General features: G+C 36.2%; 1 protein-coding gene across 4 annotated transcripts; it reads left to right on the top strand.

Annotated features, from left to right (window-relative positions):
* Nucleotides 1–984: 984 nt before the first annotated feature.
* On the top strand, nucleotides 985–27,614 carry GKAP1 (G kinase anchoring protein 1). 4 transcript variants are annotated; one of them, XM_067316221.1, is made up of 12 exons: nucleotides 985–1,074; nucleotides 7,263–7,525; nucleotides 9,759–9,902; nucleotides 16,811–16,888; nucleotides 18,454–18,586; nucleotides 19,651–19,673; nucleotides 20,387–20,539; nucleotides 20,949–21,050; nucleotides 22,890–22,953; nucleotides 24,475–24,545; nucleotides 25,449–25,526; nucleotides 27,297–27,614. In XM_067316221.1, the coding sequence occupies exons 2-12, from the start codon at nucleotides 7,313–7,315 to the stop codon at nucleotides 27,342–27,344; spliced, it is 1,107 nt and encodes a 368-aa protein (XP_067172322.1). In that variant the 5' UTR covers nucleotides 985–1,074; nucleotides 7,263–7,312; the 3' UTR covers nucleotides 27,345–27,614. The 4 variants fall into 4 exon arrangements, with proteins under 4 accessions (XP_067172322.1, XP_067172320.1, XP_067172323.1 ...); XM_067316219.1 differs by lacking the exon at nucleotides 985–1,074 and adding an exon at nucleotides 1,196–1,250; XM_067316222.1 differs by lacking the exons at nucleotides 985–1,074; nucleotides 16,811–16,888 and adding an exon at nucleotides 1,196–1,250.

Raw genomic sequence — 27,614 nt, 5'->3', positions numbered from 1 at the left:
TAAAGAGAAAAACTATTTTACAGGACTTCATTTTAACAAGGGCACTTGTATACACTTCAAATATTATATGATTTTTTTTAACTAAATGATGAATACCATAAATATAATATGGCAAAGAACTGTTGTACTGCAGATAGCAACCTTGTTAACCTTGGTTATTTATGCTATAAATTATAATCGTACAACACATGAATACTGCACTAGCCGAAAGAAATAATGCAACTAGACACAGTGGAGTTTGGGGGTTTTGGGGGGGTTAGACTGATTACATGCCATGGTTACAAAATACAATGGTGTAATTTACAGCTAGTTAAAAATTGGCAGTAGGGTAAGAAAAGATGTGCTTCTCGTCTTCTAGTGGTCTTCTTCAGACCACACGTAGTCCAGCTGACTGGGCTCATGAAGGATGAGTATTTTGAGGCAGCTTAGAGCAAAAATACTTTTATTTTCTATTACATTTGGTAGCTGTATTTAAGGAGAAGCAGGTTTAAAAAGATACAAAATGGCAATCATTCACAAGATTTTCTATCCTTATAATTTCTGTTGTGTCCCTCCTACTGTCACAATTTTGAGGTAAAACTAAACCATCCCTCTCCTTTGAAAATACTTTGTGCTTTATGTATTTCCTGAGGCAGAGGCTGTGAATTATCACATCCCCGAGGCCCTGGCTGGAAATGGCTGAGCACTCAAGCAAAAAAGTCTTGAAAGGGGATGTGCCGAAATAACAGGAGTCAAAGCTAGACCTAGAGAACCTGAGGGAAGGAAGTTTTGTGCCTCGTGTAAATCCCTACGGCACTTCCCAGCTTAGGAAGCCTCAACCCCCGAGATGGCGCCGGCAACAGGCGGGCGGTGCCCCGCGATGCATGCTGGGAAAGGGCGGCCGCCCACCGCCCGAGGTGAGGGCACACCTCCCCTGCGGCCGGCTGCCCTGCGTCCTTAGTTATTTTGATCCAGGCAGGAGCCCGTATCGGCCGGCCGCGGTTCGGCTTCGGCCTTAACGCCGTTGTGACGTCGGCGCAGCGGCGCGCGCGCGCGCGCGTTCGGTGCCCACGGCGCAGCCAACCAGCGGGCGAGGTAAATAAACAAACCTGCGAGGAGGCAGCGCGCGCCACAGCGCCCCCCCCTGTCGCCGCCGGCTGCGGCGGCGCGAGTTCGGCTCCGGCCGTTCGCCCGCCCGGCGCCCCGCCGACCGTTATAACCGCCTGCCCGGGGCAGCGGCCGGCCCGCCGCCCCCCGCCCGCGCCGCCCGAGTGAGTGTCCCGCGGGCCCCGGGGCCGCCCGTCCGCCGCCTCCCCTCTCCTCCGCGTTGCCCCTTCCGCGGCGGTGGCCGGCCGGTGCCAGGCGGGGGACGGGGCTCCGCGCCGCCCTGCCCTGCCCTGCCCTGTCCGCGGGGTGGGGAGCGGGCGGCCGCGGTCCTGTCAGGACGGGGAAGGGGGTTTCCCCCGGAGCCGGGAGCCGCGGCCCCGAGCGGAGCGGGCCGGGCCGGGCCGGGCCGGGGGGCGGCAGGTGCCTCCGGGCGACGGGGGGGCGGCGGCGCTGTGCGGTCAGCCGGCGGCCGGGGCGGGTGCTGCCTGTGGTCAGTGCGGCAGGCAGTGCTCGGGCCGCATTTAAAGCTCCTCGCAGCTAGCTCTCTCCGCTTGCTCGCTGGAGCGCAGCTGGAGCGCCCGGGAGAAATTCTGGCACTCTGTCTTAACTTTCCCTTTCTTAATTTAACTTTCTTGCGTCTTCTCTTACACTGTCTTTGCTTCTAAGCGTCTGCAAAGAGTCACCGTTCTCTTAATCTTTAGGAAGACAATATATGTCTTGGGCTTTGTGTCAGCGTGTGTATACTAAGGCAGACTCTTACCTTGTGCTTGATGTTCTATTTTGTGTTGTTGTTTCTGTTGGATTTTAGAATGCAGGAGCCTTTTCCCAAAAGTAATTTTCTGACCATTTTTATCTTCCATGGCATAAAAGGGTCTTACTGCTTCTCTTTGTGTGTGTTAGAGAGAGGGTGTTAATTCAAAGAACTCAGCTACAGTAAAAATATTGATTGTGATTAGAACCGAAGATTTCACCAAGGTGTAGTGTTTACTGACTGCTGTTGTATTCAGTTACTTGAAATTACTAATATGTATTGTTTTCCAAGACCACTGATATTCTTCTGTCACATTAGTGAACTTTCAAAGTTTGTTAGGTAAAAGTTCCAAACTTTAAAACTCAACTAATTTTCTTCAACCTTTCTTTTTTGTGGGGGGAGGGGGAAGGAGTGCAAGAGAGGCTAAAGTGTCAGTGAGTATCCCATGAGCAAACTTATTAAAGTTTGTTAAAGATTTGTCTGGTTTCTTTAAATCCTGGATCAAAATGTAAAAGCGTAAAATTGTTTTTGAGGAAGAACATTTTTTAAAGTACAGCAATGACTTATTCCCTATTCAAATTGTATGACATCTTTACTTGTTTTTTTTCCTGCCATATGTGCCAGTGGTGCATCTCCTTTTAAGTGGTTTTCTTATTCAGGCTTTTCTTCTTCTTTTTCTTCTTCTTCTCTCTTTATAGTAACCATCTTGACTCTATTTAAGTAGTTTTAAGGATTTGGCTTGGTTTAATGCAGCCGTATGGCCTTTGATCAAATGACATAAAATAAAGACAATTTAAAGGGAGAAAGCTGGTCAAACAGTCTGAGAATTGAAACTTCCTGTAAATGCACTGATGAGGAAAGGTAGATTGCATTTGCTGTGGTAGATGTACAAATAGACAAAGATCAATGTGTCATGTGCAGAAACTGCTAGAGTTGATCAGGGTTAATAGAGAAGGGGGCTGTTCCTTTTTTGTGTTTTTTTTTGTTTTGTTTTTAAGCCTATTGTGTATGTTAGTGTTATTTCAGGTGTACGAATAAGTATTGAAATAAGTCATAATATCAAGTGCTCACTAAGTGTGTATAGTGAGCATACATTATCATTAGTTCTTGAAACAAGTAAATTTTATATAGGAAATAGTTTTAGTATGACCATATCCTATTTTCCAAGTTTTTGAGAATCTGCATTTCTGTTAGCAACATGTTTGAAGGTGGAAGTGGAAATGGCTTATATTTTGGGCCTGTCTGCATGTTCCCCTTGAAAAAGTAAAGCAGCACGTGTAGAGCCAACCAATTAGTCCACAGATCCTTAAAAGTGTACTACTAACATTAGACTAGAGGTTCCTAGTGCTGTACAGTCCACTTCTTTGTGCTATTTGAACATTTGCCTAACAGTTAAATGCCAACTCATGCACATGTGCAAAGCTCAGCACAGACTGGGAAGCTACAAACAAAATAGGTTTGTGAATATGTATTAACTTCTTAGTGTACATATTGGGTGGTTTACAGAACAGCTTTTAAAACTTCATTATTTCAAAAGCTGTATCACCTGCAGCATGAGGGTTCATGTACATAACTGATACAAAATCAAGTTACCATAACACCATATAAGTATGTTACTTCTATTACTATAATCTTTGTTACATCATGTCTAAAATTAGATTGAAGCTCTTCAGGGCATTGACCTATCTTATGTTTCTGAAATATACCTAGTACACTTTAGGGAACTGAAGTTAAAAAGATACATTATTATTTCAGTCATGTCACAGTTTAACTTTTTAAATATGTCTACTTGTTTGCCAAGAACTTAAAGCAGAGTAAGCACTTTGCTGTGCATACAAATCACTGTATCAGTCATGCTAAAGTAATAGATAAAAATGTATCATAAATGGAACTAACTTGGAATAAGGTATTGTTTTAAAATTTGAAAATAATCTATTTAAGGTTTAAGATTTGAAGATAATTTATTTATGCAGTGATTTGACATGATTAACAGAAGATTGTGACCTATAAACTAGTAAAGCACTAAAAATTTCCTACTTGCAATCCAAGATAACAAATGCTTTTATCATTGCCTTGAAATTATATGGCAAATGATGCTGATGATATATGAATTTGAATAATATTTATTTTTGGTTTATGGAACTGTTCACAGACCTTATAATTTAAAATGGACTGTGCAGATAGTTTAACTAATAGTCTGCTAGTGATCTGCAAAGCAGAAAGTTTTGAAACTAGATCATAAATTGGTGCCACCTGTGTATCAATGCCGTAATGATGTTGCAGTTTTAAAGTCCATTCTTCAATGATGTTTTCCTTAACATAGAAATGCAGGGTAGTTACTTTCATGATATATTAGAAAAACTCTTCTTGGAAGATTACAAGTAGTACTAATGCTCAACAGAAATAGGAACAACTTCAAATATTGATTTCTCTTTTCTTTGAGGTATTAATGAGCTGTTTAAGTGTCACAAGCATGTTTTGTTTCTTTTTATGCCTCTTACAGTTTTTTTTTCACTGTACTCTCTATAATAAGGAGAGGAACTGTGTTGTATTTAAATAGGTAGGCTTTGGCCAACAGACCATTATCAACTCACAGAATTTCTCAGACTGCCAAACTTTTACTTGAAAGTATGACAGCTGAAATGATTTTTCAGATCATAGTTTGATCTGCAGAATTACAAAATCCCTTCTGCTATTTGAACGCATCTTCCTTCCCACCACACTCTCACCCCCCTGTTTGTGATCAAAAAGCCTCTTCAAACACAGCTTGAATATCTTCAGCTCAAGAATGCCAACACTTTAATTTTCTAAGACTGTTCATATCTATAACAATAAAGAAGAAAATTATTTTTAATTCCCTATTTAAGGAAAAAGATCATGTAAAAGGACTAGGAAGCATCTTTCCTCAGCTGAAAACTTTGAGTTGTCAGTCCATTGGTTTCCCAGAGGAAAATTTCAAATTTTGGATCTGAAATATTAGAGAGGTACTTAGTAAAGTCTGTCAGAATTGTAGGTGTGGTATTAAAATGTGAACCTTGGCATGGTGATAAGCCTCCCTGAAACATCGGATCCACTTTTAAGTGTTGCAGAAATGAAATAATTAGATCCTGCTGTAATATGAACATTTGTTTTGAAATGTGCTACAATAACAATATTAACAGTTCTTTTAGACTTAACTGAAAACATTTATAATCTTATGTATTTTTAATTTCATCTACAAGATCGTCATTATCTCTTTTTAATTCTGTATAAACATAATTCAGGAATAAAGTATTCTGTAAATTAATTTCATGTTGCCACTATAGTATTTCAGTGAATCATAAAAACAGTGTTTTGTGGATGATAATTGTTTGATATGCTTGTCAGCTGGACAGTTAATTGCAAGACGGCCACAGTATGACAGCAAAGGTATACCTATTGCATTTTTATTGTGAGAAGGAGGGAGGGAAAGAGGGAGAGGAAGGAGGGAGACGAAGAGAGAGAGGGAGATTTGCAGCCATATTTCATAGTCATGTAGCTCTCCAGCTACAATGGCTAAGTCCAATCTTCTTCCATCTTTATCAGTTATTCTACAATGAGTAATAATTGTATCTTGACAATGTTTTCTTTTGCAGTATATTTTCAAAGGACGTAAATGCTATCACTACAGCTTATAAAGAGGAAATACTACTTTTTGCCCATACAATTTGAAAATATTTGACACCATTAACAGCTGTGAATCTAATAAAGACGGTGTTGTTCTGCTTTTAGCTGTATGTATGGAGAACAAAATATATCACAGTTAGTGCACAGAGCACTGAAAATTCCAAGCATTTGACTAGCAGAGTCATACTGGAGTGCGCTAACTTTTTTCTTATGCCAAATGCACTAGAGAGTGTACAAATTTTCAGTCTTATGACTGGTGTAGTGCCAAAAGCAACATCCAGTATTGTAAGTTCTTGTTATAGTATAACTGAGCACTTGCCTCTGCCGTTTCCTCCCTCCTCTCTGTGAAGAAGTATCTTTAACTTGTTTTCTGAGTTTCAGGTTTCAATTTACTGTGTGTTCTGGAGTAGTAATAGTACATTTCTGCCAGCAGTAACTAAGCTCCTAGGCAGGCTAACTGTAGAGTTCTTGCATATTAAATGTATTAAAAAAATAAAACCCAAACTTACCTTGCTTTCTCATCATTTAGAGAGAATAACAAGTACTTGTGATGTTCGAGGTGTTATTGACTTGTTTTTTCTAGATTCATGGCTGTGGCATGATCACAGAGTCTGAGTATCAGCATCGGGTGTATTCACACTTTGATGCAAAATTTGTTTTATACTTAAGAGACTTCATATGATCAGCTTTATTTTCTTTTTTGGAAAGAAATATAGTCAGGTATCTTCTATATGGCAAGAATACTGTTTGCAATAACCTTTTCTCTTCTGTAAACTTGAATAGAGCAGTATTAGTTTACTTGCTGGTTCTCTTTCATCTCTGCAAGGTGAAATGTAATATTCCTTTTTAATAATTCTTTTGGATAATGGTCACTGTAACAGTACTGTTTTCTGTCTGTATATCTGAGTATCTTTAGAGCACCTACAGGCTTGTCCTTGAGAAAGTCTGGAATTGAGTGCTTAAAAAATATATATATATTTTTTTGAAACTTTGGTAGATTCTCATGTTCTTCTGTAACAGTAAGTAACAAGCAACATTTTCATAGACCATTCAAGAAGACATTCACCTCATTGTGCTTACAGTTATCAGACTGTAAATATTCCTTTCAAACAGCAGTTTCAAAAAATTTTTGTTACTTAAATATACCTCTTCACCATAATAGATCAGCATAGCTAGACTTCTGTTTTTTATGAGATTTATATTCAGATGAAATGTCATCACTTTCAGTCCTGTCTCCTAATTAATTAAACTCTGGATGGAAAAATTGCAATTTAACAAATGTTCCTGTGCCAAAGATTTTGCTTTTATCCTAGGTAAATGGTTCTGATTTTGGAACTGTGTCATGGGGATATATGTATTGCTTATAGCTACAGGGGGCAACTGAAAGTACAATAAATGTATCCCTAGTCCTCCCCATGCCCTTTAAACACACCCTCTGTGTTTTGTCCTAAGAATAGGTGCTTAGTGTTCAAGAAAAGTACCAGCCAGAACACAGGGCTCACTTTCCTGTGGAGAAAACTGCTTGTTGAACAAAATGATTTTATTTGTAAAAGAATAAATAAGGCTACTTACCCCAAACTGGACTTCTTTCTCATGATCCTGCCTCTGCATAATATCTACTTGCTTGCTTTCTCAAACCATATGCTTGTCAGGCTCCAAGGACTGCATCTGAAATGGTTTTGGAGCACTATTCAATATACTCTTTTTCCCTCTCTCCAGAACACAGAAACCAGTTTGGTCAAACAATGTTTTCATTCTTATTTCTGTGTTACTTTTTCAGGAAACCTAATCATTAAAAAGAAGCCATCTCAGTAGAATTTCAGACTTGCAATGGCATCTGCTGTAATCAGTTCAGTTCCTACCACTGCATCGCGTTTTGCTTTGCTACAACTAGACAGTGATACTGATTCAGAGCCTGGAAAGGGCAGAAGCAGCCAACGTGCTGGCAAATCTCAAGCTTCAGGAGGGAGATCTTCTACAAATGAGAAGAAGCGAGAGAAAAGGAGAAAAAAGAAAGAACAGCAGCAGAGTGAAGCTAATGAGGTAAAGAGACAGTATTTTCAGTAGTGGGTAAGATTGTTATCCATTAAATAGTTAATATGAGGGGGATGCTGTTCTTTTTCTATCTTTCTAATTGCAGAGACATTTCAAATTTTCCATAGTTTTATTAAAAGTTCATTATGTAAATGTAGGGTACTTCCTACTATATAATTTGATAATCTTAGTGAGAATAACCTGCTAGTTTTTACTCTTTATTACCTGACATCAATCCCTGAATAGTTAATTACTGATGAAGGAAATGATCTCACTAAAAAGTGATTGCTGGGGAGCAACTTGTTTTCAGAATTTTGTAGGTAATCAGTTTTTAGTTGCCTGCTTGAAAGCCAGCATGTTGAAATTCAAAGGTGGTTTGAAGTTTTTTTTTCTTCTTCTTTTTAGCAGCTAACTAGACCTACCTACTCTGTCTGAAGAGCTTTAAAAACTGGTTACCTGTTTTACTTCTCAGTCTTATCCATCAGTCCAGCTCCTGAATTGATTAGATCCACACTTTTTTTTTCCTTTTCTTTTCTGGATTTGGGGGGATGGCCATGGTGTTTTTCTGGCATTTGGGTTCTTAAGCCTAAGGTTAAATGGAAATTAAGAAGTGAGACTGCAAGAGTTGTTTCAAAATTATGGGCAGATGAACTATAAGCTACTCTGTCTTTGACAACTGCTGTCTGAGAACTCCTCTGCCTGAAACTATACAGATCTTACTGTCTAATTGACTGTGTTTAAAAAAAAAAATCTTTTTAGTGTGTCATAAAATTAAAATCTTTATGGAATGTTAGTAGTTGCAGTAATGCTAGGTAAAGTGTGTGTGTTGCTTTAAAAAAAAAAAAAACACTTTGATGCTGTTCTTTTGATACTAAAGTTTAAGCTCTTATTGAGCATTCCCTGACTTTTGTGCCTGCCTGTGCAACTCCAGTACCATCAAAACTTCTGTGTGTATGCCTATGCATTGCATATACTTACATTCATTTGCATGGAAATGATATTTAATCCTGTGATAGCCAAGACACAAACTAGGGCTGATTAATTATCTTCACTCCAGCATCTACTATGTCTTTCTTTGCTAGACTCCATTGAAATAGTAAATGAGAATGATTTGTACCAGTGTTCCTGCCAACACTGTAAACTGAAGAAGGGAGCTGAGGGTGTAGTGCTGGTGCCAGTGGTGCTGGTAAAGAGGGAAGAGGCAGTACGTCAAGGGAGTGTTTGGAGGGAAAAGAAAACAATTCATCTGCACTATTACCTAATTTTAAGTAACTTTAACTTAGGATGAGCTGCCATTTTAAGAAGTGATTGTGACACTTTGTAAACACATGTTAAGGATAATATTGCCGCTGCTGTACTTGCTTTCACTTCTGAAGCATTTGATAATAGTTTTTCTTCCCTCCAGTAGCCCTTATGTTAAAGAAATTCCTGACTCTAAGCTGATACTAGATTGCGTGGGTCTCTCTATTTTCATTTAGTGTTAGGACTAGAATGTCAGTTAATGTTTAAGCTTGAGCAGTGAATATCTTTTATTCTGAGCTGCAAAATTTGAAGGTTACTTGTTCACTATTAACTTTTATAATTATGTAAGGTATTCTAAAGATGACACCATTGTATCCCTGTGGTGCAGCAGTTAGAGTAATTTTTATTGCAGGTTTGTAGTTCTTAAAATGTGACTGACTTTGGATTGTTGACAGACTTTAAGGATTGTTTATGTTGGGTTTTTTTTTGTTTGCTTTTTAACCTGATCCTCTAGTTTCTCTGATCATCCATGCCAGATCTGCGTACCTTGTTCTTATTTGGCATTATATTTAATTTAGGTCAGGTGTGAACACATGATTGCGTTTCTGCAAAGGGAACTTAATACAATTTATATGAATGTTTTATGCTGTATGCTATCTGAAGGAAGATGGATAGTACCTGATCCAGCATGAAAACTATAGGACACAGTTACCTCTTCAGATTTGTTCTAAGTATTTTCAGCTGGCAAAATACATGTACTATTTCATTGCTTTATGTTATGTGGCTGCAGAGTTTTTGATTCAGGGTTAGGATCCAAAAGAAATTTTACCTTCTGGTGCATATCATATCTGATTAAACAAAAACTTTGCCTAAACTACAGAATAAGGTAAAGTCCACTTATGTGTATTTGCATGTGTCTGAATGTTAGTCCATTAAAACTGTTACTGTATGTTCCTTAATATTCTGGTTAATATTAAAAATACCTTATTTTGTTTCTCAGCTCAGAAATCTTGCTTTTAAAAAGATTCCTCAGAAATCCTCCCATGGAGGCTGTCTATCTCAGGATGAACGAACATTGCACAGCACAATGCAGAAGGACTCTCAGGAAGAAAATTGGCAAGAGTGGAGACAAAAAGACGAGCAGGTACAGCTTACTGTATTATCTTTGTTTGACTTTCCTGAAATATGTTACTTTATAATGTTAAGTCCTGGAAGTAGAGAGATATGGCTGGAAAGAAACAAAATACTGTCACGTGGAAGGAAACATTTCAGTGGAAATTTGGGTTACCTCTTCTGTCAAGTCTGCTGAAAGGTTGTTCGGTATATCGGTAGCTTAGAGCCAGTACATGTTGCTGCTTGCATATCTCATAACTGGGGTGTGAAATTTGGAGTATGGTAGGAGGCATTCAGATGATTTGGAGAAAAGGTGAAAATATTGCTGTGGGAGAATATTGAAGGGTTGTAGTGGGAGAGAAGCTGAGAATCTTTTGGTGGAGCGATGTATGGATAAACAGTACAGATCCATAGTAAACCAGGCTTTGTAAGTTCTATTAGGAATGCAATAACTAGTTCCTTTCTAGATAATCAAGATCGTGTCAACTTTGAATGCTGACCATTGTTTCAGAGATTAGGGTAGCCCTATCTTTCAGTGTGAGAACCTCTGTTTTTCTTCTTGGAACCTATTTTTGGTAATGATATCACTGTTAGAGTTCATTAACACTTAAAGAATAAAGCAGACTGCCTGTGCCTATATGAAAGCTAATATCCTGTTTTTACTGTGTGCCTGCTTGCCAAAGCTACCACAAACAAATTGCACAAAGAAATACACTTAATCCAAAACAGTAAAATAGTTTTTGCCTTGACCTGATGCAATAGTTCATATTGTTGCTATTATGTCAGTTAGGAAGAATACTTGCAGTTGGAACTAACCATTTTCCTTCCTGACTGTATCAAAAAGGAACACTTAAAACACTGTATTACTGAAGACTGTATAGTGGTTTTCTTGTATGATGGTGTATATGAATGTTTTGGATTGTTTGCAGTACTTTGGCTACTTTGGAAAGAAAGGATGGGTATGGACGAATAATTTGTTTTAGCGCATTTACTGGGTAGTACGTAAAGAAATGTTTCACTACACTTTTTTTCAGGTTCCTTTTGAATGAATCTGCTATACAGATTTGTGTGTTTTCTTTTTTTATATAACTGATTCATGCAAAATTCACTATGGGTAATACAGTTTTGGTTATTCTGGTACACTTGAAGGTGCCTTTCAAAGTGTTTAACTTTCTGCAGGCTTTTTCATGTGATACCAACTAGATTTGGAAAATGTTGCCTGCAGTTACTGAACTTCATATGCTGGCAGCTACCAGAATGCTGTTTTCTTTCACAGAGAGATTTTTCAACATGTGTCTCATCATGAAAAGTTGTATTGAACTGCTTCCTGTTTAATTAAGAAGAAATACAGAAATCCATATTGACAGATGATTAACATTTGGATGCTGGCCTTGACTGTTGATTGTTGCTAATGCTTTGGTATATGTGCCTCCTGGAACGGAGTAGAGTCAAGTTCTCAACTCTCTAGGTAGACTTCTGGATTGTTGTCCTAGCAGTGGAGTACTGACCTAGTAATCCTCTTGAAAATTTCCAGAGCTAATTAGCTTGAGATTTATTTTTAAGGTACAGGTTTGCTTTGTTCAGTAGTTACAGTTTTTGTATTCCGCATGCTGTAAAGCAGTCGTTTCAGATAAACAGAGTTTTACAGTCTAACTATTGGGTGGTGAAATGATCAGACAAAGCAAACTCAGTTATGAAACAGTTGATGCTTGCTCATTTATATCTTGCTGACATAGAGGCTACACTCCTGTTAAAGTTGCCTTGGGATTCTTTTGTTGTAAAAATAACTTTAGAACAATATCATAGCTGTAACCTATGATAGTTATAGTCTTGAAGACATTTTCTATCCCTTTTTATGAGGAGAAAGGAATAGCCAAATGCTATCATGACTCTTGAGGCTGGAGCACAGACTGTTTTGTAGCACAGCTATGCTTTAAACAGCTTTCTGCAGTCACAGTGGACTGAGCATAAAGAATGGAGTTACAGTATGGATTGTAAACATTCTCCCAACAAGTTCTGTGTTGACTTTTATTTTACTAGAATAAAAGTTTAGTGAAATAGTTGACATTGGCATGATCACTGTTAGGCTGCAGTGTTCATATTTCATAAACACAAAGTAATTAAACTCTTTGAGTTATTGGTATGACTTCTATGCTTTAGGCTTTGAGGCAACCATAGGGGCTACTAAGTGAAGTTTTTTTGGTTCATAAATGACTTTATGTTTAAAAACATTGTTTTTTAGACCTCAGAGTGCCTAGAAGTCCTGCAAACTGCTTTAAACTTTTTTAACTTTACCCAGAAACTTAAAAAAAAAAAAAAAAAAAAGTGAATATTGGAATCTGGGCAGAAAAAATATTGCTACTTGTATATCATTATCTTAGAACAGCAATCAAAATTTTTGCCATAGTTCAAAGTACATCCCATGGAGTACATGTCTCTAAGATATTCTCAGTACAATAGATATAATCAGAAGCTTTTCTTTTTAAACTTTTACTTTATTTCACCATTAGTCATTGTTGCTGATGTATTGCAGCACTGGCAGTCATTGAATTGGCTTTGTTTTCCTTACATGAGGAAAAAGGACCCTAGAGTGAAAATGGTGAGGAATTTAGCTTAATTACAACCTACTCATTTTTAGGCTAATACAGAGACTGATTAAAATCCTGGGAGTCTTCACTGATTTTCCTCATACCCTCCACCTCCCTGACAATACAATAAGGAATTCATGATACTGAAGTAAACATTAGAAAATAAAAGCCAGTGTCACACAAGGAACCATGAACCTTCAATATTTGCAGCTATGCTTTGTTATATCTATTTAATATTGTAATCAACAGTTTTAGAAATAACTTGATTTTTTTTTTTTTCAGAATCTTGTTGCCCAAATTGTGTCATAGTAGTTTAATTTCAGGAAGTGCATTAAATGTTACTTTTTTGAAGTAACAAGTTACAACATTTGTGCATCACTTGTGTGAAATTATATTCTTAAAAACCACAACTAATAAGTAATAATTTCAAGAATCTGTTGATAACTATGATTTAAAGAATTGTGATGTTAAGGTAAATTTGATTACAGATGCAAAGTACCAGTGTTGGATACTAATACTCCGTATATAGTAATGGGTAAAGAAAAAAATTTGCCAAAAAGGCAAATCTGCTGAGTACTAATCTGTCTAGTCAATCTGAGCATAGGGACTCAGAATTGGTATGTTACTGAGTGCTGCAGATTGTGTTCCTGTGGTGGAAAAAACCTGACTTGTTCAAAACATCATCCATTCTATTGCCTCCTCTAAGCAAGCCAAGAGGAGAAGGGCATGGGATGGAGGCATGTCTAGCTTCTATGTAGTTTAGCTGTTTAAACAACTTGACATCAAATCTGGGATATTCATCCTCAGCTTGAAATGCTCCAAGCTCTTCTCCTCTCCTTCCTGTGAGTGTGCCAAGAGCATCAAACTGTAGGGTGATTTTTATCTGCTCCATTCTGTCCCTCTAAAGCTGTGTTATTCTTATTGAGGGATTTGCATTGTACACCTACGCATGTCAGTACTACCCTACTCAAGTCAAGTGTCACTAGCCATTTAGCAATGAGGTCCTGTGCCTTTCACCTCATTGAATCTTGAATTTTGTGGGAGAATGAAGCTTCACATGGAGGGTTTTAGAGCTTTTATCCCTAGTTGCTTATGTACAGGCTTATTACATTGCTACCACTTTTTTAGAAATATAAATTTTATAGAGTCTGTGTATAGCTTTTTAAGACCAAGCTATTGTATTAAAGGCGGATACAGAGGAAAAAAGGAAGGAGGCAATGAGAGCCAGTGCTTATGTTGATGTGAAATGCATTAAAGGAGAAATCATTTAAATAACCTTAAATCTCACCATAGTGCCATTCTGTTAAAAATAAGAGGTAGTAATTATAACTTAGAAGAGGTAAGATATCCTATGAAGATGAAGAGTGTTGGAAGCTTATGAACAGTCTGAGCTGTGTTAGGGGAAAGATGGGGACCAGCTGCAAACCTGGTTCAGCAGATTTAAGCATTCAGAACCTCCAAAAATGGCTTTATTCCACATCTAAGAATGTGGGGGTTTTTTGTTTTGTTTTAATAAAGGCTTACTTGTCTCTGAGTACTGTGATTTGGTCAAGGTTGTGTCAAATGTTGATCAGTACTTTTAATTGCGTCTTGCTGTCCCTGTTTTTTAATCAAGTCATGCTGACTGGCCTGTGAGATAAAAAGCATCTTTTATCTGAATTGGAGAAACTGATCTGTGGGAGGGTTCAGACTACAGCTTATGCATGCTTATCTGAGAGAAGAGATGTGGGTTTGAATTCTTCAGATTTGGGAGGTATGAAATCCTAGTCTCTCACTTCCTGGTTCAATAATACAGTATTGATGCTGAAGAGGTGTATTTCTACTGGCATATCATAAGGCAGGGTGATATTTAACACATGAGAAACAGTGACTCTCTGCTCCCACAAAATTTGGCTCTACAAAGAGGATCTCCCAGTTCATGCAGAGTTCCTGTTGGCATATTTACCTTCCAAATTTATAAAGAGGAGTACTGTCTGGCACTTTACTTTTAAAGGATTGCCAATATCTGTCTTAACTGTGGAGCTATTATATAATTAAGGTCGATAATACCACTCTTCCTTCAGCAATGCTTTTAAGAGAGAATCACTGTAACAGCTTTGTGCATGGATCTCAACTTGTTACAGAGTATCAGGCGTGCTCTGAGTTTGTCTTTTGGGTTTGCACCCCCCAGCCCCATCCAGCCACCCAACCCCCAAGTATGTAAGCAAAGGAACCTGTGGTTCCTAGGTTCTGGACAGGTTTAAGTGACAGTGAGCCTGTAGGTGTCTATCTGAGACAGTTATGCAGAGAAGCAGAACTGAATGTGCTTGGAAAACCTGGTGGGGATGCCTGGCTTTAAGAGCACTGGGGGTTAAGCAGCTCAGTGGAGAACTTTAGAAGTAGCCACCTTAGTTCTTCATAGAGTCTGCTTCAGATCCCCAGTCCTGTCCTGCGTTGAATGACTGCTAGATAAATAAATTATAGTAAGGTTATTATTGTATTGGAGATCTTGGAATGCCTTTTCTTTGTGAAATTGTTTAATTTTCATAACAGTATTGTGGTTGTACTACTTCTTAATAATTATTTGGGATCTTGTGTGCTAAGTTCTTTGCAACACATAAAGACAAAAATCTTAAGTTCTTCTTCCACGTAAGCTTACTGTGTTTGTGTGTGTTTTTTTTTAAAAGTAATCTTTTGCTTTTTCCATCTCCATTCTCCCCTTTTTTCATTGTGTTTATATTGAGCTTTTCAATGCAGTTGACATGTCTTAATTTTTGATAGATAAGTATCATGGTCAGATTGGATTCAACAGTTGATACTAAACTTGAGTCACAAACTGCTCAAGGCTAGAAAAAATAGCACCTGAAGCCTACAAGAAATCTTGTCACAGCTTGTGTTGAGAGAATAGTATTTTACTGTGTTTAAAATAACTGGTCAAAAAGAGATGACTGGTTCTCTCTGTCTTTCTCTATCTCTGTGTCTCTCTCTTCCCCTCACCCCTTCTCAAAAAGAAAAAAAGAAAAACACACCACCAAAACAAAGCCTGGGGCCGTTCTTTGGTTTTCCTTTATGCAAGACTGATCATATGAATTATTGAATAAATAATTACAAACAATGTCTATGCTTTTAGACCACATAATAAGTCATTTTTATGCATATGGAAGGCATATGAAGACTTATAAGTTTTTCAGAGCATAGTTCCTATAGACAGAAAAGCTAGTGTATGTCACTCAGCCCAGCTGGATCAAAGTACACTAAGGTCAGTTAAGCTATTTATTTGATTTAACAACTATTGTAGTTTATTCTGAAATGAATAACAGGGACTTCATTGAATTTCAGTTTGAAATTCAAAGAACAAGAAAGCGATGGTGAAAGTAACTTTTTTTTCTAGTTAATATTTCAGTTATGGACATGAAACAGAACTATGATGATGAATAACACTTCCATTTGGCAGCACATCACACTGAGGACTGTAGTGGTAGTTAGAAGGGTAGTTCTCAAAGGCTTAGAGTTTTGCATTCAAAACAACTTCACCTTGGTTTACTTACTGTATTCAGTAGCATAGGTCATTACCAATTTATATGTTTACCTTATGCACTATCTACTTCTTCAGTATCTCAACTTCAGCATTTACCTCCAGTAAATCCTTTCTTTTGGCCCCATTGAACTGTTGCTGATAGTGGTATTCTCACATTCAATACTTCAATCTTTTACTGAGTAGAAGCTGGTCTTGCCCACACTTTTCTATCTTCTTGTAACACAAAAGTCAGGTATCCTGTCCTTTGTTCATGTCATATTGTTCCTAGTTCTTTTGCTTCTTAATAGCTCATACTTAGAAAGTTTCAGTTTTCCGTTCTGTCTCTCAAGAAAACTCGCATACTTCTTTCTCTCTCAGAAATGGAAGGGAAAACACCATTCAGACTTCCTCTCTGGCAGGGGTGGTCTTAGTTGCTTAGTTTAATCTTTCCTGTGCAATAGGAGAGCTCTTTGGCTTCTTAGTGATCCTTTTACAATGACACTTCTCATACTTTTAACATCCTTGTGTCTTTATATTATGAAACATGAAAAAACAAAATTAAAAATGATTTTTAAAAGATCTCATTTTAAACAAATTTTGAAAATGGTAACTGTATTGACATTAAGGTGAGCACAACTTACTGTACAGTTACATGACAGTTTTCTGAAGCAAAGTATTTTATTACTTATGGTACAAATAGGTATATTAATTGCTAATGTCATATGTCACATCATATCAAGCTTTCGGACAACTATAGTGATACGTATATTGAAAATGAAATTTTAATGTGGTTTTAGTGATTTGGTTGCCTTTTTTTAACAACCTTGTCACAAGGAATATGTTAATTTTCTTCAGCTGACATCTGAAATGTTTGAAGCAGATCTTGAAAAAGCACTGCTGCTAAGCAAACTGGAATATGAAGAGCACAAAAAGGTATTTGTGGGATTCATCCTGGTGTAAAAGCTGTACAAGTGTAAGGCTTGAATTTAAAAATGAATCACCTGGCAAAAGTAATATTACTTCTGTGTAAATTGTTTGCTTACTGTTCAAATGCTTAAGAGTTCAGAGAAATATTAGATTTGAAAGAAACCATATATAATAATATTGTACTTTAAAATAAGCGCGTAAAGGTGGAAAATTAGTGTAACCTTTTCAATCTTCTGACATGCAAAGACACTGAAATTTTGAAAGTACAACAAGGGATTCTGTCTGTACTTCTGTAGAAGAAATCCAGCACACTTGGGGAGGCACGGAATCAAACCACTGACTTTTCTTTAGGCCTTTAAGTGTTAATTATGTTTGAATCTTTCTCATTTTCACTAATGCTTTTTCTGTTTTGTTACATATTTTAGTTTTAATAACCTGTCTACATTTTGTCTCAGTCTCAGGATGCTATTTTCTGGGTACTTTTTAGGGAACACTGGAGAATTAGTTGCTAAAATGTTTTGAAAAGTATGCTCAGATGAACTGTGAACTTCTAACAGGAATTTTTTTATTTGCAGTAAGTCAGGAACCTATGAGATATGTTATGAAAGTATATAAACCTGATGTAATTATGCATCATAAAGAAGCAAAAATTACATGTGCACTTTTGTGCAAATATTTTTGTGCAATACTTCAGTTTGAGGGAATACCATAATTCTTAAAAATCAATGTTAAATTTTTGACTTCTATATTTAAAGTTATTTTTAAAAGTGAAGGCTGTCTTCAGGCATAGTAAAACAGCATCTTTTCTAGATTTTTTTGAGAGTAAGCTTCCTGGAACAATTTAAAGTATATAGTGTCTATTTTAAATATACAGTATGCATGAGTATAGATAAACAATTTTACTTTTACAGAAAGACTAGCATTCCATTTCCCCTTCCCATCTTAGCCAAAATAATCTTCAGAAAAAGCTTATTACATAGAAGGCAATGAATCTAGGACATATTAATAATTTGCTGAGAATGTTAATGCAGATGGGAGGAGTAGAACTCAGGTTAAAATAGATACCATGTACCAGCCTGTATGATTTCAGTAGGAGATAAGGTTGACTAGCAGAGCATTGTTGCGCAGTAATAGCTGTCTGACTCCTAGTGAATAATGAGTAAGCATATTTTTAAGAGTAAAATGAAGATACAGTAGAACTGCTTTTTTAAAGGAAGTGTTAACCTGCATTGTATAGCACTCATGTTTGCGTGTTCGACTACATTTATATTCTCAGACTATCAATTTTTGAATAAAACTTTATGTGGATGGTAGGGGGTGTTAGACTGATAATTCGTTGGCTATTTAGTAAAGAGCAATACTCTACTTCAGAGAACAAAGCTGATGCTTAGTTGCCGATAGATACCTTACGCTCTTTTTAAAGCACTCGGAAGCCTGCAAATTACTGTTTAGGCTAAAAACTCCTTATCACTGTTTTTTGTTTGTTTGTTTGTTTTTTCCTTTATAAAGCTTTAGGAAAAAATATTTGGGGTATTGAAGAAAGTTATACCAGTGGGACTTTATTTTTCCAGGAATATGAAAACATTGAAAATACTTCACCTCAGTCAAAGTCTGTGAATAAGAAAGAGAAAAGAAAGAGCCAGCAAGGAAAAGACAAACCTCTCACTGTGTCTCTGAAAGATTTTCAGTCAGACAGTACTATAGGTATGCCTTATCATACTAATATATCTGCTTGTGAGCTATTCTACTTGGAATTCTGATAATGTGTACATTAACAGCAAAACACCCTCTAGGTTGGAACTCAACGTTTTTTTTCTGTTAACACTGTCTTTAAACACTGAATGAGTTGGAATTAATGTGTCCTATCAAGTCTAAGAGCTAAAAGTTCATTTTATAATAATGGACTAGTTAGGTTAGCAGAAAAAGGGAAGAGGTTAAGGTAAACATACAGTTTCATGCATTTTGGGAGGGCACGCTCAAATACTCTTAATGTGTCTTTTTTCTTTTTCTGTGTTTTTTGGGGGTTGCACTAGGCCTGTGCTTCTCAGACAACTGAGTTTCTTTGTTCCTTGTGTATTGGCAAGGCACCGTTTGCCTTTCTTCATGGTGCTGGCCCTTTATTAGAAAGGGTAAATGTTGAGAAAAATTCTTACACTCTCTTTCATCTGTACCTATACAGCAGAGATTCTGAATTTTAGTGAAGAAATTAAGATAGAACCTGGAAAAGGAAGAAAGCAGTTCATTTGGTAACATTCTTTTTTAAGGATGTTTTTATCTAAATGTTACAGTATTTATTAAACACATTCTTTCCAGTGAATTTAAATAGAGAAAAACGGAATGAAAACACAGTTGTTAGTATCTTGAGAGGCAACTAGAAGGCATTCAGGTATACAGTCAATGTGTTATAAAACCCTAAGTAGAATTAAAAAACAAACAAAAAACCCCCCAAGGATGTTGCCTTCCACTTTAACTGAAGTAAATGCTTATGGAATCCTCCTTTTGATTTTATTAGTTTGAAAGATCTGTGAAAGGCTGCAAATTCAGGGATTGACCTAAAACCTAGTTTATAATTCTTTTCTTCTAATGCTTTAGTCTTTTTTTTTTTTTTTTAATGTTATTTTGAGGTGAGAGTTAATGCTGGAAAAACTACTGAAGAATGCAGTAGATCTCTCACCACTTTTCAAAATGCCATGCTTTAATGGCCAGCTGTACAAGATTTGAGTAACTTACTGTTGGTATCTTTTTTTTTTTCCCTCTTTTCTTTTCAGATCACCTTGCTAAAAAACATGAGGTAAGCCTTATTTTTTTAATTATTATTATTATTATTAAACTGGTTAGAATAACTCTGTTTAAAAGGTAGTTATTTCAGCAAAAGATATGGTCACTTTTGTAGCAACCATCAAATATGTATTCCAAAACTGAGTGATCTGTGTTTGGAAAATTTGTGTGGACAGTTGTAGACTTACTAGAGTTTTATGTCTGCAGTTCTGCTATCTGAGAATTTAGGAAAGGGTTTCTTGGAGCTAGCTTTTGCTTTTTTTGCTTTCAAATAGTCTTTAACTTTGATGCACTTGCAGATTTAAAAGCATGTTAACAATACAATTTTAGTACAAAAAAGAGAAGCAAAATAGGTAAGAAAATACTAATGGTACTATATTGTGGGTACGGTCCAGTAATACTAAAACTCCTAGAGGAAAGAATTGTTAACAGCAAAATAAAACAAAAAACCGTGGGCATGGTACAAGCATTAAATTCTAATTCAATGCTTCTGTGTAATCAAATTGTCAGTTAAATATTAACTGTTAACTGATTTCTAGACTTTTCAATTGGGATCAGATATTCTCTAGGTAGAAATCACAGTATTCTCAGGATGTACAACATAAAACAGTATCTGGACTTTGTGCTTTTCCATAACAACCTATTTTTAAGCATGTTGTCTTTTAGCTGAATATTGATTTACATGTAAAGGGAGTTATAGTAAGTTATAATGCTTATTTTTGACAGGAACTGAGTTCTGCACGGTCTTTGTTACATAATGGAGGATTTTTCAATAGGCTGGAAGATGATGTTCACAAAATACTTAAAAGAGAAAAAAGGAGAGACCAGCTCACCGACTACAATGGAATGGATAACTGTACATCTCATGAACACAACCAGGTATGTACAATTGCAGTCACTGAAGTGAAGAAGTTTGCCTAATGAAACTTCTTTAATGATTAGAAGAGAGCACCTGATTAGAAGAAAGCACAAATCAAAAGAATGATAATCATTAAAGAGCATTCTAAAAACTGTTTGTATTCTTTTATACCTGAAGAGAGATTTAAGTTTCTTTGATTTGTTTTTAACAGGAAACACTTGTGATTGAAATATTTTTTCGCTGCACAAAACATAGCAATACTTATTACTGCCTCTCTTATTCATCTCTTTTGTATCTGTGCATCTAAGTGCACATATACATATTTAATTTCAATCAGATTTTTTTATAATGAACAGGAATAAGTTTTCTTTCCGAAGAATAGAATTCACATGACTGAGTTATTAAGAAATGATGTTTGCTTGTTTATAGGAGGGTATTTTGAAAGATGGAAAAACAGAACGACTAAAGCTTGAACTTGAAAAGAAAGATACAGAAATTCAGCAACTGAAAAATATAATAACTCAGTGGGAGGTATGTAGCTGATAATACCTTCAAGTAGTGAAGATGAAGTCCACTATATGAAGTGCTTAAAGAGAGCAGTGCATACTTTGTCAGATTTAAGGGGAGTCCTTGAAAGCTGCAGCATAACAGTAATGGTGTCCTGTATTCTGTTATATCTTTTATTACATGCAAACAAAGTTGGAAATGACATTCCAGGAAATGACACCAGGAAAAAATACTTGCTTGTTAATAAGTATCATAGTATTGCTATATACTAGACTAGTTAGGGAAGATGTCTTCAGTTGCCTCCCTGTTTTCAGTCCTTGTTAGCATTGTCTAGATAGTATCTAGAGCAACCAGGGTAAAATTTCCATGACGGACTAAGGTTTATAAAGAAAATGTAATGAAGCACCATGGGATTACTTTAATTGATTTCATTAGGGTATTTATTCCTTGTTTAAGGTAGTCCAAGCAGTTTGACTGACTGGAAGTTTTCTGATACTTTAAATAAGGATTTTTGCTTGTAGTAGTGAAGACATGAACTTTGTTAACAGCTGCATTCACTATGTACTAGAGTTGGACTCCTCAAATTCAATTTTTCTGAAGTATAAAACCATTCATGTTTGTCACTGTTAGCACTTGATTGCACTTGGCAGAATAAATGCAGTGCATAAGGATATTGGTGAGATGAGGGGTGACCATATAGCTGTTTCACTTTATAAACTTGTTTAGAGAGCCTAATATAGTTTTAAGTGGCCATCAAAGGCTGTGCTTAAATATGAGTTAAAGTATTACATACTGCCTCTATTAAAATGCCCTCTGTATATTGTTCTAGTTCCTCTAAATATTAGCATTTATTGGTTGTGGCAGTGATGCAGTGCTGTACAATGTTTTGGTATGCTAGAGTTGAAAAATTCCTCTCTTAAAGATTGTTTTTTTTTTCAAGGGGGGGAAGGAGGTGTTGTATGTGTGCACAGTTTCATGACATACAGAAACTGGGTATTCCACTGAGCTATACTATAGCCTTTTCCTGTTTACAGTGGATTGGAGAGTACAATAACTTCTTAACTTTCCGCATGGATTAAGGTCAAATTATTGTCAAGGACTGGGTGATAGTGTAAGTGGAAAGCAGTAGCTGCTTTATTACAAAAAATAGTTCTCCCAATCTGAACCTCTTTCAAGAGCCAAGAAGAGCAAACTACACATAAAGAGACCTGTGAAAGGAAAAATAAGTATCGAGTTAAGACACATGGCTGGAATTGGCATTGGTGGCCAATTAAGGAAAAGGCTGCCCTATGAAGAAAGTATGTAGTCATCAGATAGGTTGGAAAAACTGGCAAAAATAGGTTTCTGAGTAGAAGACTGTAAGAGTTGAAAGAAAGAAACTGTTATTTCAATAACCGTGACTCATTAAAAAAATCTGTAGAGCTGTAGGGGACTTGTCCTAGTTGCCAAGTAACATGACAAACCATTTATACTAACACAGTATCTAGAAAGCGCATTATAATTGTTGTGCTGTATGAATATTTTGCCAGGGGATAAACTGTAAAAATGCTTGATGCAAATAGGCCTGTATACTTCAGGCAGACCTGAGTGGTGGTTCTTGCACTGTCAATGCAATGACGTATCTTTTTATTTTAACTTGCTGTAAGCCTTGTTGTGCTTGCCTTAATTTCTGTACTCTTAGTTGATTAACCCATTTCTTCTGTGGTACATTCATTACATTGGCTGTGATTTAATTAAGACATAGACAACAGATTCTCTGCAGAGATCATAATTTTCAACTCTGAAACGTTTTAGTCCTATTTGCCTTATAGAATATTTCTTTTATAGGGCATATATGTAATAATTCAATCTCTTTAACACTAGGCAAAGTATAAGGAAGTAAAAGCAAGAAATGCACAACTTTTGAAGATGCTACAAGAAGGTGAAAGTAAGTAGAGTTTTAACAGGCAGACTTGAAAGTTCTTTTAAAGAGATGGAAAGCACTTTCAAAGCAGCTTTTTAAAAAATAAGTTGATACAGTAACAACTACAAGGAACTAGGAAGTTATTCATTTGCAGTGACTCCAGTGAAATACAGAATGTAGATCACAAAGTACTGCATTCCTGATATTATATAATGAAAGAATCTGAATTCTAATAGTCTTTGAAATTTAAGCTGTTCAGTTATGCTTTAGGTACAGTGAATCTTTGAATTAGACTTTCTTTTGCCAGTGACTTGATCTGTTCTGGACTGATCTTACTGTACTCCCTGTTTAGACCCGGAAGCAAGGTGTTTCATCTCTTTGCAAGCTGTGCTTTGAACTGTTGGAAACATCATCTTACACCTAAGCAAACATTTTGCCAGACAATGAATAGGGCCAACTAAGCTAACACTGAGAATTTTGTATATGTAACTGCAATAATTTTCTTCTGTTGTAACACGATTTGTAGTTGTTATAATTCAGAGCTTGGTGTCAAAGACTGAATATATAAGTAAACTTCCTGGCATCTTTATACTTGCATGTCGTTATGCTTTAATAATCCTGATCTTGCATGATGAAGTGGGGTCTATAATACCAGGCAAACTAAATGTGTTATAGATTTGCTTTTGCTGTTCAGTTTCTTAATTTAGCTCCTAAATGTAGCTTCTTATTTGGGCTCAAATTCTGAGCTAGAAAAGAGCTGAATGTTTTTGTTGAAATATATTTACAAGCAAGTTACAGCTAAGCCAGTTCAAATGTTCATAATGTGATTGAGCACTGCAAGTTTTTACTTGTTGGAACTTCAGGTCAGTGTCTGAAACAAGATGAAATAGTCGCATCTCAAAAGGGAAGTGGTGAAGTTCTTGCTTGATTTCCCCCCCCGCCCCGTATTGGTGGAATAGTACTGTACCATAAAATAGTAATTTTGTGGTTTTACCAGATCTAATCTTCTGCAGACTTCAAGGTATTTTGCATTCTGGGGAGAATATTGTTTATGGCAGAACTGAGCGTTGAAAAAGCTCAATTTGTGTATACTGAGAATTTAAAGTTATCCACAGATGTTTTGTAGACCCTAAATAAATACACAGTTCACATACATCCCTATTTTAAATATTTAATACCAGTATAAGTCTCCATAGGTATGGCTGAATTCATACGTGAAGCTTACAGTCCCAAAATCTTGACTGATGGCCAAGATACAGTTTTCTAATGGACTTTGTTCATAGTGTTTGTCTCTGAAATCCATGCTGCCTACAGGATTAAGTGTGCGGAAACTGGTACAAGGTTGGAGTTTAATCTTCAGAACTTTTAAAGCTGCTACTAATGGCACTGGTAACTAATGACTGTTTTTAGTTAACATTCATTCTCTCAGTGAAGGCAGACTTGGTTAGAAATAACAAAATAGTGACTGCAATGTCACAGTACTGTTGCAGGCAAAGACCTGTAAATCTAGAAAAATTCTCACACTTGGTCTCTTTCTTTCTCCAGTGAAAGACAAAGCAGAAATACTTCTACAGGTTGATGAATCCCAAAGTATCAAAAATGAATTGACCTTACAGGTAAGCAAGGATTTCTTAATGTAAAATGCCATGGGTATTTCAAAGATAAATTTTATTGGGGTAATTGGGGGATGGGGGAGTGGAGAAAGATAAAAACAAAGCTTGCTTGAAGCAAAATATGTTAAATTTCATCCTTACCCAGGCACTGTATGTGTCAGAGGACATGTATTACAGAAACTTCCAGCATGATACACTTAGAGCTATTTCTGGAAAGACAGCAGACTTCAGCATGCCTGAAAGGATCTTGTCCTCAACATCCCCTTAAGAATATCATCCTCTGCCTCTTTGCTAACCCAAAATGAGGAAGCTCAGAAAGATACTGCAGAAGAAAATGCTTCTTTACCTTTTCTTGCTTTCTAAAGTTTGAAAAATGGTGGTTTACCAATGTAATTGAGCTACAAATTATTTATGGATGACTGTTAGCAAGCCAATGTAGTAGAAAGCGTGTAGCATTTTTAAGCTTAGTTTTGGTTTGTAGTGACTGTTCTCTAAGATCTAAAATTGCACAAACCTCTTAGTGTAGAACACTATTAATTTGTGAGAGTGATGTAATCGAGCTCATCCACATTGCCTAACATTACATCAGTTAAGTGCTGTATGACAGGAACAGTACTGTATGTACGCAGAGGCTAAAACCTGAAAGAGTTTCTGACTCCGTAGCTTTCATATAACATTATAGAGGTAAACCAGTAAATGTTTCTGGGGAAATAAGTCATTATGGAGTATGTTACTCACACTTTCAGTTTGTGCACAATCGTAGTAACCTTTCTTGAACCCAGCATGTATTACCTGTTTGTCTAACACAATACTAACAGAACTATTTTGACTTGGTAAACTTGTAGATGTAGAGCATATTTTGTAAATTCTATCCATCTATCTATCTATCTATATTTTTTTTTTCAGGTAACTACACTTCATGCTGCATTAGAACAAGAACGATCCAAAGTGAAATTATTGCAAGCAGAATTAACAAAATATCAGGTATTCTTATTTTCTCTAGATGTAAGTTTGCCTGTTCTTGGTGTAGCTGAAACTATCTCAAAGTAGCATGCTCTCAACTGACCTGTTAGCTCTGTTTTTTCAGGTTAAAAAAATATCTTTAGCGGTTTACATTTCAGGCAAAAACAGCAGTAAAACTAAAGCACAGTTTTGGCCAGTAGAACTTTGCCACCTGTTTTGTACTTTAGAACTTCTTGGTATGCTGGTAAATAATCAGCATGTTCTACAGCTTTCATGTTCTGTGTGTAACTAAACTAACAGTAGACTTTATAGGTCTTCTTTTGCCACACATTCTTTCCTGGGTTCTATGTCTTAGTTCTGTTTGCAGCCAAATCTTTGTAGGAGATTTAGAGCAAATGCTGTTGAAATGTGAGTGATAAGATCAGTGTCTTGTTGATTGTGCATGTGTTGTTTGGTTCAATTTGGCCACTAATGCAGTTCATGTTAGTGAATTTCAGTTAACTTTCATGTAAGTAGTATGCTGTTAAAATTCTGTTTTTAAAGAGTGCAGTGATTCAGTCCCCAGAGAATAAGAATTAGTACTTTTGTGTGGTTTATTTGACACATTTTCATATTTTTCTTTAACCTATGCAAAATGTCATGGCAAAAAGGAGAGCCCATAGTTTATAATGGAAACTTCTCAGGTAGCCCTGTAGTCTTTGGCAAGTAATCTTGTTTCAAGTTGTAATATGTTGTGTTGGAATACTATAACTTCATGAAAACTGACTTATTAAGCCATAATTATTCTTTCTGAAGCAACAAATCTTTTCTGATTACATGAAATTTCTTGGCTAGTATTGCATGGTGTGTGTTCATTGCATGGTGTTCTGTACTTAATCTCCTCTCTTTTTCGCTTGTCACTTAACACAATGAAGCAAGTTCCTCCTTCAAATTGTTTTGCAGCAGTTCCCAAATACATGTACTTGGTCAGTCTCTTATAGACAAGCTGAGTGCTTATATCAATAATTAAAACTAAAGTAAATCTATTTTTACTGTCAAATTCAGTCATTCACACCATTGTTCAGACTTTCACCTTCAGTCTTTCTGCTCTTTTTTCCATGCCATCTCTGCTTTTGCTAATGTTTATTTTTCTCATAAAGAGATGATTTTAATTAGAAAAATAATTTAATTATTTTCTGATTAATTATAATAAATGAACAGAAAAACAGAAGAAGGATTTACAAAAAAACCTTGGTCTTTGTTTTAATTACACTTTGTAATTACTGCAAAATCATTCCTTCTGCTAATTATTTATTTATTTATTTATTTTTGTATTAGCCTTACAGGGATCATTGTTTCTGCTTTTATTATTCTCTCCTATAATCTTCCAAGACTGCTCTGGTTAACCCTTCTTGTACTACCACTTTTTTCTGGTGTTGTCTTCAATAACATTAGACCTACCTTCTTTATTGGAATACTGCTTTGAAACATTAAGAAGCCTTTCAAAAAACGAAACCAAATATGTGTAGGTTAAAAACAAACAAAAAAGCAATAAACCAGTGTTTTTATCCCCAAATGTATCATCTCAGTTCTGTATCCTGTTGTCACTTACATGTTGATATTTGGTGTTCAGATGGGTTTGTGTACCATATAGATATATACTTGTATAATTTAACATAAGAAAAAATCAGGAGTTGTTTAAAGTGCATTCAAGTTGTTAATTCACACTATTTTAGTATGGAAAATAACTGCAGATATAAAACATCTTGTCTAGCATAATAACTAAAAATTTGTTTTAATTCTCTCTTACAGGGTGGTAAAAAAGGGAAAAGGAACTCGGAATCTGACCAGTGCAGGTGATCTCCTCTGCTACCAGATTCAAAGCAAAAAATATCAAATCTTTCTTCAGGGTTTTGCAAAAATTTATATATTTGTTGTCCAACTGCTCAACTATACAGTTTTTTGAAGAGAAATTAATGATAACTAGTTTGACTAACATTCTGAATAATTGATTTGTTGCACTTTCTCCTAAAGAAAAATGAGAAAACTAGTATTTCAGCAGAGCTAAAACTTTAATTGTAATGCCATAACTAGTTTTTCATCATTCAATAAAACTTACTCTTCCATTTA

Source organism: Apteryx mantelli, chromosome Z (assembly GCF_036417845.1).
Source record: "Apteryx mantelli isolate bAptMan1 chromosome Z, bAptMan1.hap1, whole genome shotgun sequence".
In the NCBI taxonomy this organism is placed as follows: Eukaryota; Metazoa; Chordata; class Aves; order Apterygiformes; family Apterygidae; genus Apteryx; species Apteryx mantelli.
Note: the sequence above shows the minus strand (reverse complement) of the source record. Positions and strands in the feature narration are given on the sequence as shown.

What these genes read in the sequence shown, in the direction of transcription:
- GKAP1 (XM_067316221.1), top strand. Translation starts at nt 7,313, where the DNA reads ATGGCATCTGCTGTAATCAGTTCAGTTCCTACCACTGCATCGCGTTTT. An exon ending in AGCAGAGTGAAGCTAATGAG is followed by an intron (nt 7,526 to 9,758) that starts GTAAAGAGACAG and finishes TTTGTTTCTCAG; the next exon opens with CTCAGAAATCTTGCTTTTAA. An exon ending in TCAGTCAGACAGTACTATAG is followed by an intron (nt 18,587 to 19,650) that starts GTATGCCTTATC and finishes TTTTCTTTTCAG; the next exon opens with ATCACCTTGCTAAAAAACAT.